The sequence below is a fragment of the Hemitrygon akajei genome, chromosome 10 (genome assembly GCF_048418815.1).
Source record: "Hemitrygon akajei chromosome 10, sHemAka1.3, whole genome shotgun sequence".
In the NCBI taxonomy this organism is placed as follows: domain Eukaryota; kingdom Metazoa; phylum Chordata; class Chondrichthyes; order Myliobatiformes; family Dasyatidae; genus Hemitrygon; species Hemitrygon akajei.
Window position 1 is genome coordinate 57,011,453 of NC_133133.1, and position 17,229 is coordinate 57,028,681.

The following is a 17,229-nucleotide window of genomic DNA, read 5'->3' on the forward strand; positions in this document are numbered from 1 at the left end:
AGTAGAGGTCATGTGACAGTTTTTTTTTACAGGGAATAAAAGGAGGACCCCTCCCTGTGAGGAGGGGCAGTTCGTTGCTGGATTTGCCATTTTGACTCCATGCTACTGCGTGGTCCAATATTATGACGAAGTTCCGTTGAAAGGTGGAGTTTTATTTAATGCCTAAAGTTTAATAGATCATTGCCGGCAGTTCCTTTATAATACTGCCAGTTAAAAATCAGTGGAGAGTGAAGATCGGAGTTCAGGAGCTAAAACATCGAGGAAAGTCAATTTCGACGGTGAAACAGGTTCGACCTTGTTTGATCCTCATTCGGAAGGAATTCGTTGGCTGTGCCTGTGTTAACTCCTGCAATAATAGCAGAAAGGGTTGGGTACAGTTTCGTCAAGGAAAGGTCAGTGCCTTTAAGCCGTTTCATTTTCATCTTCGTAAATTCTCCGGGAAAAGTATAGTTCGACTGGGAACCGCAACAACACGACATGGAAGAGAATTTAAATCCTCTGAAAAAAGTCTCTCCTTTAATGGACTGTAAGCATTTTGAACTTTCGCAGTACTACTTTGAAGAACTGTTTTCGCTTTATCCCTTTAAGAACTGTTTAAGCTGCCGCACAGCAGCTGATTTCCGGTTGCATTAGTCGTTTGTTTACTTTTGGGGGTTTGTTTTTCAGTGTTTAATAAATGTTTTATTTGTTATAAAAAACCCTGCCTGACTTATATATTTATTGTTGCTGAATCCGTAACAATAGTAACTGCACTCACTTCTCTTCCCTCACACCTTCAACACCTGGACCACTGCTAGTGTCTTATAGAGTTTTTTCAGGGAGGTTACCAGGAATGCTGTTGGACACATGGTAGCGTATGTTGTCTACTTGGACTTTAGTGAGGCCTTCTACAAAGTCCTGCAATGGACAATGGTCAAAAAGTTTCAGTCTCTTGGCATTCAAGATGAGGTAGTAAACTGGATTAGGCATTGAATTCATGGAAGAAACTAGAGAGTGGCAGTAGATGGTTGCCTCCCTGACGAGAGGCCTGTGACTAGTTGCGTGTCACAGAGGTCGGTACTGTGTCCATTGTTGTTTGTCATCTATATCAATGATCTATGTGATAATGGATGTTGGAGTCGATTGTTAAGGATGTGGTTTTGGAGTACTTGGAGAAATATGATAAAATAAGCCATAGTCAGCAGGGCTTCTTTAAGAAAAATCTTGCCTGACACACATGTTGGAATTCTTTGAAGAAATAACATGCAAAATAGACAAAGGAGAATAGTTTGATGTTGTGTACTGGATTCTCAGAAGGCCTTTGTCAATCAGCCAACGCTCTATGCATTCTAGTATTTTTCCTGCAATACCAAGGGGTATTACCTTGCTTAGCAGCCTCATGTGCAGCACCTTGTCAAAATCCTTTCAAAAATCCAAGTACATAACATCAACCAACTCTCCTTTGCCTATCATGTTTGTTATTTTCTCAAAGAATTGCAACAGATTTGTCAGGCAAAGTTTTCACTTAAGGAAACCTTACAGAATTTACCCTGTTTTATCATGTGGCCCCAAGTACCCTGAGACCTCACCCTTAACAATCGACTATGACATCTTTCCAAACATGGAAGTCAAGCTAACTGGCCTCTTAATTCCTTTCTTATGCCTCCGTCCCTTCTTGAAGAGTGGAGTGACATTTGCACTTTTTCAGTCCTCTGGAACCATTCCAGTGTCAACTGATACTTGAAAGATCATTACTAATGCTTCCAAGATCTCTTCAGCTACCTCTTTCAGAACTCTAGGTGTAGTCCATCAGGTCCAGGTGACTTATCTACCCTCAGACCTTTCAGCTTCCCAAGCACCTTCTCACTAGTAATAGCAACTGTACTCACTTCTGCTCCCTGACACTCTTGAACCTCTGGCACGCTGCTAGTGTCTTCCACAGTGAAGACTAATGCAACATACTTATCAGTTCATTTGTCAATTTCTTGCTCCTCCCCATTACTACCTCTCCAGTGTCATTTTCAAGTGGTTCAATATCTACTCTTGTCTCTCTTGTTTTCTTTATGTATCTTGATATAATGGCCTCTTCTCTCAAGGAAAAAAAAGATTGAATACAAAGTAAACATTTGAGATCATAAGGCATTGGAAAAAGGATTTATTTATATAATTTTTTAAAAGCTGTACATTGAGTTGATTAATTTAAAAAAAGTAATAATACAAAAGACAGTTTCCTTTCTTAGCTCTCCTTACTGACGTTTTCCTCCACACGTACGAGTGGCCGCAGAGGCAGGCAAAGGCTGTTAGAACTAAATGCAAATAAGGCATATTCCTTTTTATTAATGTTAAATTTTGACCAAAGCAAGCACCAGCAAATGACAAATCTCTTTTTATCCAAGTTGCATTTCAGACAGAAATGACCAGGGTCAGTTTTGTAATGATGGCTTGAGCTCTGAACGTTACTTGTTAATAATGAAGATAAATTAAGCACTCATTAGCCTTAAAAATAAACTTTTCTTAAAAAAGTGAATCTATTTTTCAGGTTGTACTTTAGAAAATTCTCAAATGGCCCATTCAAAAAAATATGATTAAAACTGGATGAACATTAATCCTAGAAGAAAACTGAAGAAGTTTTTATTGGGAGAAAGTAGATGTTTCAGAAAGGAATCACAGACAATCACAATCTTGGAAGAAAATGGCTATATGGCATAGATGGCATGTGCCTATGTCAACTGCAGATATGAGCCCTTGTATCAGCTAGGAGGTGCCTTTGACAGTACCAGTATTAAACCAGTATCCGCAGAAAATGGACTAAACAAATTTGCCAGGATTATCATCAACGCTCCATCTAAGTTGTGTGATGTGCTGGCCAACCAGGTACACCCATTCATGGGAATTCCAAATGTACTATGAGTTCTGAAAGGAGATGACTGGCAAATCTAATTGAAAGGAAAGGACAGAGAACAAAGTGAGAAGGATAAGATGTGATTCACATGCAACAGAAATACAGTGACATTTTAATCAGTAGTGTTCACTGCTGAGGAAAGCAAGGTTTAGTTGCATATAATTGCATGAGTTGGTAGCTTTTCCATCCTAACCAGGACAGAAATGTGTTTCATGCATGAAGTTTGAGATATTTGGGGTAGGCACCCATTGCCCATTTTGGGACACTCCAGCTGAAGCTGCTGTGGGCTTGTTGAGGAAGGGTGAGAATTCAGTGGATTCTGCCCCTGTGAGGACAGGGCCTCCATCCAGCTCAAGAAATGCTACTGATGAAAGAGCAGACAGGGTTAGTGCCTGTCAGCTCCCCCACACCAAGGCCTTCTGGAACCCAAGCATTGTAGAAGGGAGGTGAACCAGACTCTCAAAAGCTGATTGTAATATATTTAGATTTTCTCACAAAAAGCCCGAGAGAAACAGTTGGTAGGGCACCGGGGATTAGGTATTCTCCCCATTAGGCCACACGCTACAGAAAGTCAACCACATTATTAGTGGCATGTAGTTGCTGCGGAAACTCATTCGTCACATTGTGATTTTGGTGCTTAGACCAGATCATTCAAACTGCGGTTAGGTCAATGCTAGAGTGGATCCATTCCAGTGCTTAAGCCGAGACCACCTCCCTCACAGAAATTTGGCTCACTGATTTAAATTGAAATTTGCTGAATAAGAAATAATTTTTAAATTATTAATGCTGACAAAAAAGATATTAAATATTATTTTGAGGATCATTGAGTGAAATATCTCATATTTGGTAATTTCACAGCATAAGAAAACATGTTCAATGTTTGTTCAGCACAAATAATTACAATAGAAAAGGAAAAGGAATTGTTACATTAATTGTTTCCTCATGTTCCTGGTCTTACAAGAAGAATAACACATTTTTGGCATTGTGATTTCCACATCTAAGGCCAATATTGCACACAATGTAATTTCATTGATATTCTGTCTGTGGTGGAATCTTAGCCACACAGCTTTGGAAAATTCCTCACCAGCAAGTGATTTTTTTGTTTTGTAAGCAGCTCAAGTCAGAAAGGAGAGGTTTTATTTTGTCTAATTTCACATTTTCAGATTGAAAATGTTGCATGGCACCCAGGATATTTCAGACATGAATTGTCTGGTAGATCATAGGTATTCTGAAAATTATTATTGTGTGCTTAATTTTTATGTGTTTTACTTGAGGCTTTTACTGAAACATAATCACAGGCTTTTAGAAAAATTCCATCACATGGATACGTGTATTATAAAGATCCCAAACACATATTTGCATTTTCATGACGCAAGTGCAATTTCTAATCTTCTATCCTGTGACATCTGAAATCACATTTTAACATCGTCCCAGTGCCTTCTTAAGAACCTTTTAGTCCTTCAAAATGTACCATCTCAAAGCTCCTTCTGTTCTATTTTACATCCTAAGAACACTTTTAAACTTCAGCTTTATAACATCTCAAAAAATATCTTTCAAACTTCAGTCCTACAGAGTTTGAAAGACAGTCTGTAAACTCTGTGCTCGACATTCAAACACCTTCAGCCTTCCATCACACAACGTACTAAAGAACAATTCAGTTTTATTTTAATTTTATAATTCTCAAAGCATAGGACCCTTCTAATATTCAGCCAAAATCATTCTGTTTAGTTTTATGATATGTCAAAAACTTATTTCAGTCTATCCTAACCCTTCAGTTTCAGAATATTTCAAAGCCACCTTCTGACCTCTGATATATCTTTGAGCTTGATTTTACAATGTTCCAAATATAATTTCTATTTTTCCAAGGATGGCATCAAATTTTATTCAGTTTAACACTTCAGATTACATCATTTGAAATGTAATTCCATCTTATCCTGAAGAAGTAATTGATTATACTGTCAATTACCTTTAGGAGACATTTTTATCTGTTCTGCAAAAATCCAAAGACATCACTTAGGTCCACACATTACAAGATTCCAGAAGCTACTTTCTAATCTGTTTAATGCATAATCCCTTCTAAACTCCAAAGTTACATTATATCTTTAATTTTATATCTCTTAAAAACAACTCTTCCACATGTTTCCTTGAGGTTGCTCTGCACCTTGTTTTTGAAAGATAACATTCAATATTCTGTTACCAATTCAAAATCCAAAGGGAAAATTCTAATCTGTATCATGTCCAGCAGAAAGATGCCTTGAAATTTCTTTTCTCACTATACTCACAAATGCACTTTATTAATGTTGTTGCATCCCAAAGACACATTCTACCTTTCAAACTTAAGGATACTTTAATTCCCAAACACCAAGATCAATACTCTTTTTTTTATGACCAGGTACAAAGAAGTAGAAGCTCTCTTTTCCAAATAAGCTCAGTAATGAATTTAGGAGCTTGATGCAATGAATTATTAAGTACATTTTCAAGTGTTGAAATTACAGTTAGTGTTCTTTTTCATATTTCATACTTGGAGATGAGATCTCACAACTAGAATGTATTCTTTTTGATACATTTAGAGTTTTACAAATATACTTTTAATCTGATGAATGAAAGTTTTAACTTTTTATTGAAAGCTTTCTCCAACTTTACTCATCAAACCTGCTCTCAGTTTAGAATCTGCCTTGGTCATTTAGACCATTAGACATAGGAACAGAATTAGACAATCGTCCTGATCAAATCTGCTCCACCATTCCATCATGGCTGATTTATTATTCCTCTCAACCCCATTCTCCTGCCTTCCCCCTGTAATCTTTGATGCCCTGACTAACCAAGAACTTATCAACTTCTGCTTTAAATATATCTAATAACTTCCCCATTTGATGGTTTTCAGAATAGAAAATCCACTCAGGTACTTCTGCCACAATCTTTACCCATGTTTATCCCAGGTCAAATCTGAAATCTTATATACTGGACTAGATGCTTCACAAATGAATAGTAATTCTGTGAACATCAACTTCAAACTGCATAATGAAAACTATTATACCTTTGTGTTCATACATCAAATTGTGAATCATAAATTCTAGATAAAATTGTCTAACTTATTCAATATCAACAACATATCCTGTTGCCTCACACATTTCCCCAAAATATTCCCTGTTCAACAATTCCCATTTGTACTGTTGAAATATTATCTCATTAGCAACTTCAACTATAAGATCATGTTTATATTAGGACTGTACGTGGCTTTTAGGTGACTCAAGAAATAAAAGACAATTATCTTTCTTTGCTTTGGTTGTCTCAGAGTTGGATGTTCTGGAATACTGGACTCAAAAAGATTAGGTGTTAATTGGATAATTGAGATACCATTAAATCCAAGTCCTCTGTAGCTCCTTCAGAACTTGCAGAACCAAAATGGTGAGACCCGGTACTGGGGTTATGCTTTAACATTTGAGGTTCTGTGAAGGTGAGCCAGTTCCAGCAAGGGATTCATTCAAATGTCTTCTATCATTTCTGTCTTTTCCTTAAGTGATTGGCAGATTCACCTGAAAAAAAAAATGGAAAAAAGGAAGGGAAGAGTAACAAATCTCTCTTGAAAATTTTGCTCTTATTACCTCTTCTTCTAGATCTCCTTTGGAACTATATTGGAATAGCATTGAATATCTCCAAAAATCATATTGGAGATGAAAAATATCACTCACATGATCTCATCTCAAATATTTTCAAAAACAAGTACAGGGCAACTTTGATATAACGTGCTTGATTCCTTTGCAGTTTACAAAACCTGAACAACAGTCGGATGGGTTGTAAAGTAGCAAGTAACATTCACGCTTCATAAGTGCAATGATCAACCCAAAGAAGAGATTCAAAGTACCTTTTTTCTGCTGCTGAAAATGGAGAAACCAGTCAAGAGGGCCATCACTGCATGGCCTAATGAGGCAATCTCCGAGCTTCAGGATGGTTTTGAACAGCTTAACTGGCAGGTGTTCAAGGAGGCCACCACAAATAAAGAAGACTCAGATCTCGAGGAAAATTCTCATCTGCCTTTTGGTGACATCACTCGGTGTGTAGACAATGTTAGTAATCTCACGGCCTAACCAGAAGCCCTGGCTGAACACTGAGGTGCACTCCCTCCCTAATCCCGGGACGCTGCCTTCAGGTTTGGTGACACAACAGTTCTCAGAACAGCCGGGAGAAACTGCACCTTGGACATGACCATCTACATTCCAAAAATTCAGGAACACCTGTCCGATAATGATCCATGGCATCAAGGGCACAACTGACTGTGAAAGAAAGACAGTGACGACTGTACCACTGACCCCTCTTCTCCCCGATGCTCTAAACAACTTCTATGCATGCTTCGAGGCATGCAACAATGGTGGGTGCATGGAATGCACTGCCAGCAATGGTGGTAGAGGTAGATACAATAGGGTCTTCCAAGTGACTCTTAGGTAGGTACATGGAGCTTAGAAAAATAGAGGGCTATGTGGTAGGGAAACTCTAGTCAGTTTCTAGAGTAGTTACATGGTCGGCACAACATTGTGGGCTGAAGGGCCTGTAATGTGCGGTAGATTTCTATGTTGTATGTTCTGTAACGTTGGTCACGAAAGCCGCTCCCCTCCCAGGTGAACAGTCACTGTCTGTAACAGCTGCAGACGTGAGGACTCTGCAGGGAGTCAATCTCCGAGGGGCTAGACGACATCCCAGGCCGAGTACTCAGGACGTGCTCACACCAGCTCACTGGCACCTTCAGGGACATGTTCACACATTCAGGCTGCTGTCCCCTCATGCTTCAAAGCAGCCACCATCATTCCCTGCACCAAAGAACCCGACACCTTCAGAGCTAAACGACTACTGCCCAGTGACACTGGTGCCAATCACCCTAAAGTTCTCCGAATGGCTGGCAATGACACATTTCAAAAACTCCATTCCTGCCATATTGGACACTCAGCAACATGCTTATTGACAGAACCACTCTACGACAACTGCCTTAGAATCTGTCATCCCCTGGCACTGACGCACCTAGAAGACAAGGACACTTACGTGTGTCAGAACGCTGTTTCTGGATTTCAGTTTGGCATTGGTATTTGGTGTTTGAGCCCCAGCTATTCATCATCATTATCAATGATCTGGCAGCGGAGATGAAAAGCCATAGTTGTAAGTTTGTGGATGATACCAAATCAAGTGGGACTGTAATTACAGGAGAAAAACCTTCAAGAGGACATGCCTAGGCTAAGTGAGTGGGTGAGAAATGGGAGGTGCAGCACAATTTGAAAAATATGAGCAATGTACACAAAATGCTGCAGGATGTTTACAGGTCGGGCGGCTCTCATGGAGGTAAATAAAGTCATCATTTTGGGCAAAGACCCTTCATCATGACTGGTAGGGAAGGAAGAAGATGCCAGAATAAGAAGGTGGGGGAGGGGGAGGAGTACAACATTGGCAGGTGATAGGTGAACCCAGGTGAGTGGGAAGGTGGGTGGGTGAGGGAGGGGGAATGATGTAAGAAGCTGGGAAGTGATAGGTGCAAGAGGTAAAGGGCTGAAGAAAAAGGGATCTAATAGGAGAGGAGAGCGGACCATGGAAGACAGGGAATGAGGAGGGGTTCTAGAGGGAAGTGATGGGCAGGTGAGGAGAAGAGAAGGGGTGAGAGTGGAAACAGAATGAGGAATAGAAAAAGAGATAAGGGAGGGGGACAAATACTGGAAATGAGAGACATCGATACTCATGCTATCAGGTTGAGGGCTACCCAGATGGAATGTTGTTCCTTTAACTTGAGTTTGGCCTCGTCTTGGTAGAGGAGGCCATAGACCGACATCAAAATGGGAATGGGAAGTAGAATTAAAATGGATAGTAATTGCTAGATTGAGCCTTTCTCAGTGGACGGAGTAAAGATGCTCAACAAAGCAGTCCCCCAGTCTGTGTTGGGTTTTACCAATACAGAGGAGGCTGTACCAGAGTACAGGAAACAATAGATGAGTCCAGAAGATTTGTAGGTGAAGGGTTGTCACCTCACCTGGAAGGACAGTCTGAGGTTCTGAATGGTGGTGAGCAAGGAAGTGTACAGGAACAATGAGGTTTATGGCAGTGTATAGGAGATCTCTAAAGTCCATGAGGTTAGTGATGGTGTGTGGGTCAATGACCTGATTCTCCTTAGCAAGGATTGCTCTTCAAGGTTTAAGTCCGAGGGGATGTCTGATAGCTGCCATCTGGCCTCAGCAAGGTAGAAGTCAGACTGGCAGATGACAACAGCACTACCCTTGTCGGTAGGTTTGATGGTGTGGTTGGCATTGGTGCAAAGAGAGGATGGCAGTGCACTCTGTCTGTCCTTCTGTAGCCTCTCTATTTCCTCAAAACTACCTGCCCCTCCAGCTATCTTCATATCGCCTGCAAACTTTGCAACAAAGCCAACAATCCCATCATCCAAATCATCAACATACAATGTAAAAACAAAATCGGTCCCAACACAGAGTTGGAAAAACACTAGTCACTGGCTGCCAGCCAGAAAAGTCTCCCACTCTTTGTTTCCACACTTTACCTCCTGCCAATCAGCCACTGCTTCATCCATGCTAGAGTCTTTCCTGCAATACCATGGGTTTGTAGCTTGTTAAGCAGCTTCATGTATGGTAACTTGTCAAAGGCTTTTGAAAATCCAAGTCAACTAATTCTTCTTTGTCTATCCTGCTTGTTATTTCTTCAAAGAATTCCAACAAATTTGTCAGGCAAGATTTTCCCATGAGGAAACCATGCTGACTACGGTCTATTTTATGCCTCCAAGTACCCTGAGACCTCATCCTTAATCATCGACTCCAACATCTTCCCACCCACTGAGCACAGACTAACTGGCCTATAGTTTCCTTTCTCCTGCTTCTCTCCCTTCTTGAAGAGTGGAGTGACACTTGCAATTTTCCAGTCTTCCGGAACCATTCGAGAATCTAGTAATTCTTGAAAGATTATTACTAATGCCTCCACAATCTCTTCAGTCACCTCTTTCAGAACCCTGAGGTGTTCACCATCTGGTGTTGAGCAATATTAGCATTATGGTCTCCCCTCTTTTTCCCATAGCTCTGCATCCAATTTCCTTCTAACATCCTTGGCTGACTCTGTTCTTGATATACTATGTAAAAAGTAGATTTTGGTAAATTTCCAATTATATCAATAGACAATAGGTGCAGAAGTAGACCATTCGGCCCTTCGAGCCTGCACTGCCATTTTGAGATCATGGCTGATTAACTACTATCAATACCCGGTTCCTGCCTTGTCCCCATATCCCTTGATTCCCCTATCCATAAGATACCTATCTAGCTCCTTCTTGAAAGCATCCAGAGAATTGGCCTCCACTACCTTCCGAGGCAGTGCATTCCAGACCCCCACAACTCTCTGGGAGAAGAAGTTTTTCCTTAACTCTGTCCTAAATGACCTACCCCTTATTCTCAAACCATGCCCTCTGGTACTGGACTCTCCCAGCATCTGGAACATATTTCCTGCCTCTATCTTGTCCAATCCCTTAATAATCTTATATGTTTCAATCAGATCCCCTCTCAATCTCCTTAATTCCAGCGTGTACAAGCCCAGTCTCTCTAACCTCTCTGCGTAAGACAGTCCAGACATCCCAGGAATTAACCTCGTGAATCTACGCTGCACTTCCTCTACAGCCAGGATGTCCTTCCTTAACCCTGGAGACCAAAACTGTACACTCCCTCCCTTAGTCATTTATTCTGACTAATCTGGAATCAGGTAATGGGGGAGACGGTTAGAGCAGTGGTGTGCTCCGTATGCAGTATGTGGGAGGTCAGGGTCAACACAGTTGTCCCTGATGACCACACCTGCAAAAGGTGCATCCAGCTGCAGCTCCTATCAGACCGAGTTAGGGAATTGGAGCAGGAGCTGGATGAACTACGGATCATTCGGGAGGCAGAGGCAGAGATAGGTAAGAGTTATCGGGAGGTAGTCACACCGAAAAGACAGGAGGTAGGCAAATGGGTGACAGTCAAGAGAGGCAGGGGGAGCAGACAGAGAGAGCAGAGCACCCCTGTGGCCATTTCCATCAAAAATAAGTATACCGTTTTGGATACTGTTGGTGGGGATGACCTACCAGGAACAAGCTGCAGTGGTCCTGTCTCTGGCACTGAGGTTGGACCCTCGACTAGGAAGGGGAGGAGGGAAGAGAAGAGAGCGGTATTGATAGGGGATTCTACAGTCAGGGGGGCGGATAGGAGATTCTGTGGGGAAGATCGGGAGTCTCAGATGGTATGTTGCTTCCCTGGTGCCGGGGTCCGAGAGATCTCAGATCGGGTGCAGGTTATTCTCGAGAGGGAGGGCAAGAATCCAGATGTTGTGGTCCATGTAGGGAGCAATGACATGGGTAGGATGAGTGAGGGGGTCCTGCGTAGGGAGCTCAGGGAGTTAGGTGCGAAGCTGAAGAGCAGGACCCCCAGGGTAACAATCTCAGGATTGCTACCAGTGCCATGTGCGAGTGAGGCAAGGAACAGAAAGATTATAAAGATTAATACGTGGCTGAGAGGATGGTGCAGGAGGGAGGGTTTCAGGCTTGTAGATAATTGGGCTTTGTTCCAGGGAAGGTTGGATCTGTTCCGAAGGGACGGTTTACACCTGAACTGGAGCGGTACTAACATCCTTGCAGGGAAGTTTGCTAGTGCTTCTTGGGGGGGGGGTTTAAACTAAATTTGCAGGGGGCTGGGATCCAGAATGTGAGGGAGGATAGCGAAAGGAAGAATAAAGGACAGGTGGGGACTACACGGTTCTGGAATATTAAGTGTGTAGTAGAGAAAGGTGAGGCGGAACAAGTGATAAGGAGGACACATGTACAGAGGGATGGTCTGACGGAACATGGAGTTAAATGTGTTGAAAGAATAAGTAAATTTAGGAAGGACAACAAAATTCTAGGGGCGTATAGCCCGATGGGAGTTCGGGGAGCTGGGTTAAGCACAATAGGCAGCGATTCAAACAGAGAGAGGAGAAATGGACTAAAAATTCTATATCTGAATGCATGAAGTGTCAGAAATAAGGCAGATGAGCTTGAAGCCCAGGTGTGAATGGGTAACTATGATGTTGTTGGGATAACGGAGACATGGCTGCAGGGAGATCAGACCTGGGAAATGAATGTTCAAGGGTATACGTGCTATCGTAGGGACAGAAATGTGGGCAGAGGGGGTGGGGTGGCCCTGTTGATGAGGAATGAGATTCAGTCCTTTGCAAGGGGGGACATAGGGTCAGGAGAAGTAGAGTCTGTGTGGATAGAATTGAGGAACAGTAAGGGCAAAAGGACCCAAATGGGTGTTGTCTACAGGCCACCAAACAGTAGCATGGATATTGGGTACAAGTTGAATAGGGAGTTAACATTGGCATGTGGCAAAGGTAATGTCGCAGTAGTTATGGGGGATTTCAACATGCAGGTGAACTGGGAGAATCAGGTTGGTGCTGGACCACAGGATAGGGAGTTTGTAGAGTGCCTACGGGATGCATTCTTGGAACAGCTTGTACGAGAGCCGACCAGGGACAAGACTATTCTGGATTTAGTGTTATGTAATGAACAGGATTTGATAAGCGATCTTGCAGTAAGGGAGTCATTAGTAGGTAGTGATCATAATATGATACGTTTTTATCTGCAATTTGAGAAGGATAAGGGCAGCTTGGAGGTGTCAGTGTTGCAGTTGAACAGGGGAAACTATGGAGCCATGAGGGAGGAGCTGGCCAAAGTTGACTGGACGGGTAGCCTAGCAGAAAAGACAGTGGAACAGCAATGGCAGGTATTCTTGGGAATAATGCACAAGGTGCAAAATCAGTTCATCCCCCAGAGAAGGAAGAATTCAAAGGGGGGGAAAGGGGCCACAGTGGTTGACAAAGGAAGTCAGAGATTGCATAGCATTAAAAAAAAAGGAAGTATGACAGAGCTAAGGTGAGTGGGAGGACAGATGATTGGGAAGTTTTTAAGGAACAACAGAACTTAACTAAAAAGACAATACGGGGAGAAAAAATGAGGTATGAACGCAAGCTAGCCAGGAATATAAAGGAAGATAGCAAAAGCTTTTTTAGGTATGTGAAGAGAAAGAAGATAGTTAAGAACAATGTTGGGCTCTTGAAGAATGAATTGGGTGAAATTGTTATGGGAAACAGAGAAATGGCAAAAGAATTTAATGAGTACTTTAGATCTGTTTTCACTAAGGAAGACACAAGCAATCTCCCAGATGTATGGATGGGCCAAGGACATAGGGTAACAGAGGAAATGAAACAGATTGACATTCGGAAGGAAACGGTGATGAGAAGACTGATGGGACTGAAGGCTGACATTTATCCTTAGCTCTCAAATTGTAACTTTTGAGCCAGCAACTGATGGAAACATCTCTCTTTTACTCTTTCTCGTTGGCTCCTTAGATAACCATCGTATGCCATTAAGTTATGGCTCTGCTATAGTTTTGTACATGTCCCTCCTTCATTATATATATTTACGTAGAGGAGAAGGACTTACTTTTGGGGGAAGGAAAGGAGTTTCTAAGCTTTTCCATTACATCTTCCAAATGCAGCACCATATCTTGGGAAATACATTGACTGTCTGTTCCACCTATAAAAAAATAAAGAGCACAGAGATCAAAAATGTTAAGTTTCCTGGCAGGTGTCATAAGTATATGATACAATTTATCATCACAGTAATTCTGGGCAATAAGACCTAGAGCATATATGTCAAACTCAAGGCCCGCGGGCCAAATCCGGCCCGCGGTGTAATTATCTTTGGCCCACGAGATAATACCTAATTACTATTAAAGCTGGCCCTAGTAATCGAAGCGCCTATGGCGTATGATATGGCTAATGCTGAGTTTATTCAGGTACCAGGTTTTCAGGGTTTTTAGTGTTTATTCGGCAGTCTTGCTTGGCAGTCTTCTTCATAAGAAACGGAATTTGTAAAGTGAAACACTTTGTAGTTATAGCAGAGACTGAGACACATGAGAGCAGGCTGAAAAAACGGAGGCAACGAAAGCTGCGTTCGCACGTGTCCAACTGATCCGGCCCGCATGAAGCTGCATTTTGCTCAATCCGGCCCGTGACCTAAAATGAGTTTGACACCCCTGACCTAGAGTGATGAACAAAGCTAGGATTTGAAGGAAGTTTTGAGGTTCTTCTGAAGGCCATTCTCACAGACTCACAGAAAATGCTTATCTTGTTTAGTTGATGATGCTGGGATGAAAAGGCCACACAAAAAGTATCTGTGCTGCCATCGGCCTCTCTGATATTTCCCCAGGCAGTAGTGTCCCACAGATCAGCTTACTTCTGTCTTCTGGTTCAGGGTGGGAGCTGATCAATAATGCTGCCCTTTTGGAGGTGGCAAAGAGCAACAAACTGCACACAAAGTGCTGACGGAACTCATCAGGTATCTTGGCATTAATGAAGGAAAGGGGCAGTAGATATTTTGGGATAAGGGACCTGAAGCTCTCCACAAAAATATCAACTATCTATTTCACTCCATAGATGCTGACTGACACGCTGAGTTTCTCCAGCACTTTGCATGTTGCTCCGGATTCCAACATCTGCAGTCCCTTGCACCTCCAAGCACAACATCATTTCAAAATAGCTGTGGCCCTGTGCAACAAGTTTGGTCCATTCTCTGTCGACAGCTACAACTAGGCTTATCTTAATTTGTTATGAGTTAATTATGGAAATAAGGAAATTTAGATAAATCTTCATTCCAGAATGTAACACAATTTCTCCTAAAATCCAATTGATATCTTTGAAATGAAGATTCAATTGGTTACATAAAGAGCTGTTTCCTCTGACAGGAGAAATCCAAATGAAAGTGAAACGATGTAAAATGAAGAACTTTTGTTCAGATGGTGCAAATCTCTTCAGCAAAGTTTGTAGATGTTAGTTACAATGCCACCTTGAAACTGCTAGATTTAGTTAATTTAATGCATCAAAGGGTCTGGAGAAAGGTTGGGTAAATGGACCTGAGATTTAGCATAGGTCTGCTATAGGTCTAATTGAATAACAGACAAGACTCGAGGCTATGAACTCCTCTCTTTCTCCTTCTAGAATGAACAACCACACTTACTTATAATCAAATGGTTACCTTACTATTTTACTAATCTATTCTTGATTATTTTGTAATAGAACAGATTTATAGGATTAGACGTTCTTTGTTGGTGTCTGTAGCGCCTGCAAGCTCTTTTGTATTACTGCTTACACAAGGAAATAATAGAGGTCAAGATGTTAACATAACATCCTTTATTGAAGGCAGTAACTCTGAAGCAAACAGCAGTGTCTGATACAAGAATGCATCAGAGTCACAGCATATTAGTGTTTATTGCTGTACTTACACATACATATAACAGTGATGCTATGTAATCACTTAATATGATCAAATTACATTTGTTATTCTGTTTAGAGTAGAACTAACCTATTATTTCAGGAATTTTAAACAAGGATAATGCATACAAGAAACCTAAAGAGAATAAAACAATAGACGCAAAAATAATTTTGTTCGTCCTATAAGCAACACTGTAATATGGCAGCACAACATTGTTGTAGATGTACAGTATTTTTCACACAATACTCTCACCTGTTTTCTCAGAATTTGGGCTGCTTCTATCGCTTTTTTCTTGCTGATTGGTATCAGGATTTTGGGAAACTGAGGAAGCAGAAGAGGTCGGTGATCCACTTCTCTCAGTTTCTTGTTGTGGCTACCAATGGATAAGAAACATACTATTATCAAAAGATTCACTCCAATCATTCTGTAATATGACTGTGTCAAGCAATTACTTGAATGTTGGCCAAAAGAGACAAAGGAAAGGATGGTTCATAACTCAGAGTATGAAACTACAAAATTCATTACCGCTTACTGATATTCTACAACATAAACCTTAACAGAAAATTTGGACATGGTACACAAACAACTGAGTGAATATTATTACAAAAACACTCAACATAATCGTATGAATTAATTTTATCTGTCATTTGTTGAAGGCATTAATTCACTTGTATAAAGTCAGTGCTTAACTTTATATGCAAGTTGGCATACAGCTGGCAAGGGGATCAAGGGTATGCTTTTTGAAGAGAGATGATAATGATAGATCTGAAAAGCAGGAGAATATATGAGGGGAGTTGTTTATACAAAAAATAGGAGCAGGTAGGCCATTCAAGTCTGCCTAACATTTACTATGGCCATGGATGACCTATTCTGGCCATAGCTTCTGTGTCAGTTCTCTAAAGCTCTTAGCTGTCAAACTTTGAAATATTTATCTCTCTGAAGTTTAAATATATTTAATTTTGTATTAATAATTCTATATATAATGCCGGCCTCCTCCACTCTCATGGGCAGGAAATTCCAGACATACACCACACTCTGAGAGAAGAAATTTCTACATGTCTCACGTTCAAATGACTGGATCTTTATTTTGTAACTGTGGCCCTTTGTTTGTCGCTCTTCCACTATGAAAAATATCTCAGCATCGACCCTGCCAGCTTCCCTTACGATCCAATATACTGTATTTGAATAAGCTCACTACTCATTCTTTCAAAGCCCAAGAAATAAGGCTTTAAATTGCCTGGCATGTCTAGATAGGATAACCCTTTTAGTCTACAAATTAGCCTGGTGAATCTTCTTGGACTGCCTCCAAAACTAATATGCACTTTGTTTATTAAGATAAGGAGATCAATAGTGTGGGCAGTATCCCAGTTGTAGCCTGCACATCTTATACAACTGTAACCAAACCTTCTTATCCATAACCAGCCCCTTTAAAACAACATCCAAAATGTCAGATCACGTGGAAACCAGGGTAAACAGCACTTAAGTAAGAAAGGTGTCAAGGGAGTGTTACAAAAAGAACCCGGGACAAGAGACCTTGTGAAGGTAGGACAGAAATACTGGTTCAGGACTGGGTGCTTAGGAAAAGGGGTGAGATGTTGGAGGTGTTCTTGGGAGTGGAATTGGTCAGGGAGGAAAGAAGCAGAGTCAATGGAAATGATGGACAAAACCTTACTGATAAAGATTCCCACATGTTCTTACATACAGGAGTCGAGGGTGGAATGCTTTCACTTTGCTCCTGCCCTCTGAAGCAACCCTTCATTTTACATTATTCTTTAATTACGTTGAATATTCTCAGAGCCGGCATGAAAATGGGCAAGTGTTCATGTATCCCAGAGCAGGAAAGGAAACTGCTTGTAACAAAGATGCAGACGTCCCTTAACCTCCACGTTTCATGTCAAACAAACTAGGCAACCACCAGAGGGCAGCAAACAACACATCCTAACAGGAGCTTTGGTACACATGGAACATTCTGACACTGAGAATGTTTTACCTTCAACGGATATTGACGTGATTTGAAATGTTATTGGACAGAGCAAGG

At 41.2% G+C, this 17,229-nt stretch overlaps 1 protein-coding gene across 9 annotated transcripts in view; it reads right to left on the reverse strand.

The window, feature by feature from the left end:
* Positions 1-2,164: 2,164 nt before the first annotated feature.
* drp2 (dystrophin related protein 2) overlaps positions 2,165-17,229 on the reverse strand; it is a 400,551-nt gene continuing 385,486 nt past the window's right edge. For all 9 annotated transcript variants that reach the window (XM_073058375.1, XM_073058376.1, XM_073058378.1 and 6 more), the window contains 3 exons: positions 15,444-15,564; positions 13,362-13,454; positions 2,165-6,417 (listed from right to left, as the gene is read on the reverse strand). In XM_073058375.1, coding sequence (XP_072914476.1) covers positions 6,380-6,417; positions 13,362-13,454; positions 15,444-15,564 — 252 coding nt within the window. In that variant the 3' untranslated portion in view covers positions 2,165-6,379. The remainder of the gene's footprint in view (positions 6,418-13,361; positions 13,455-15,443; positions 15,565-17,229) is intronic.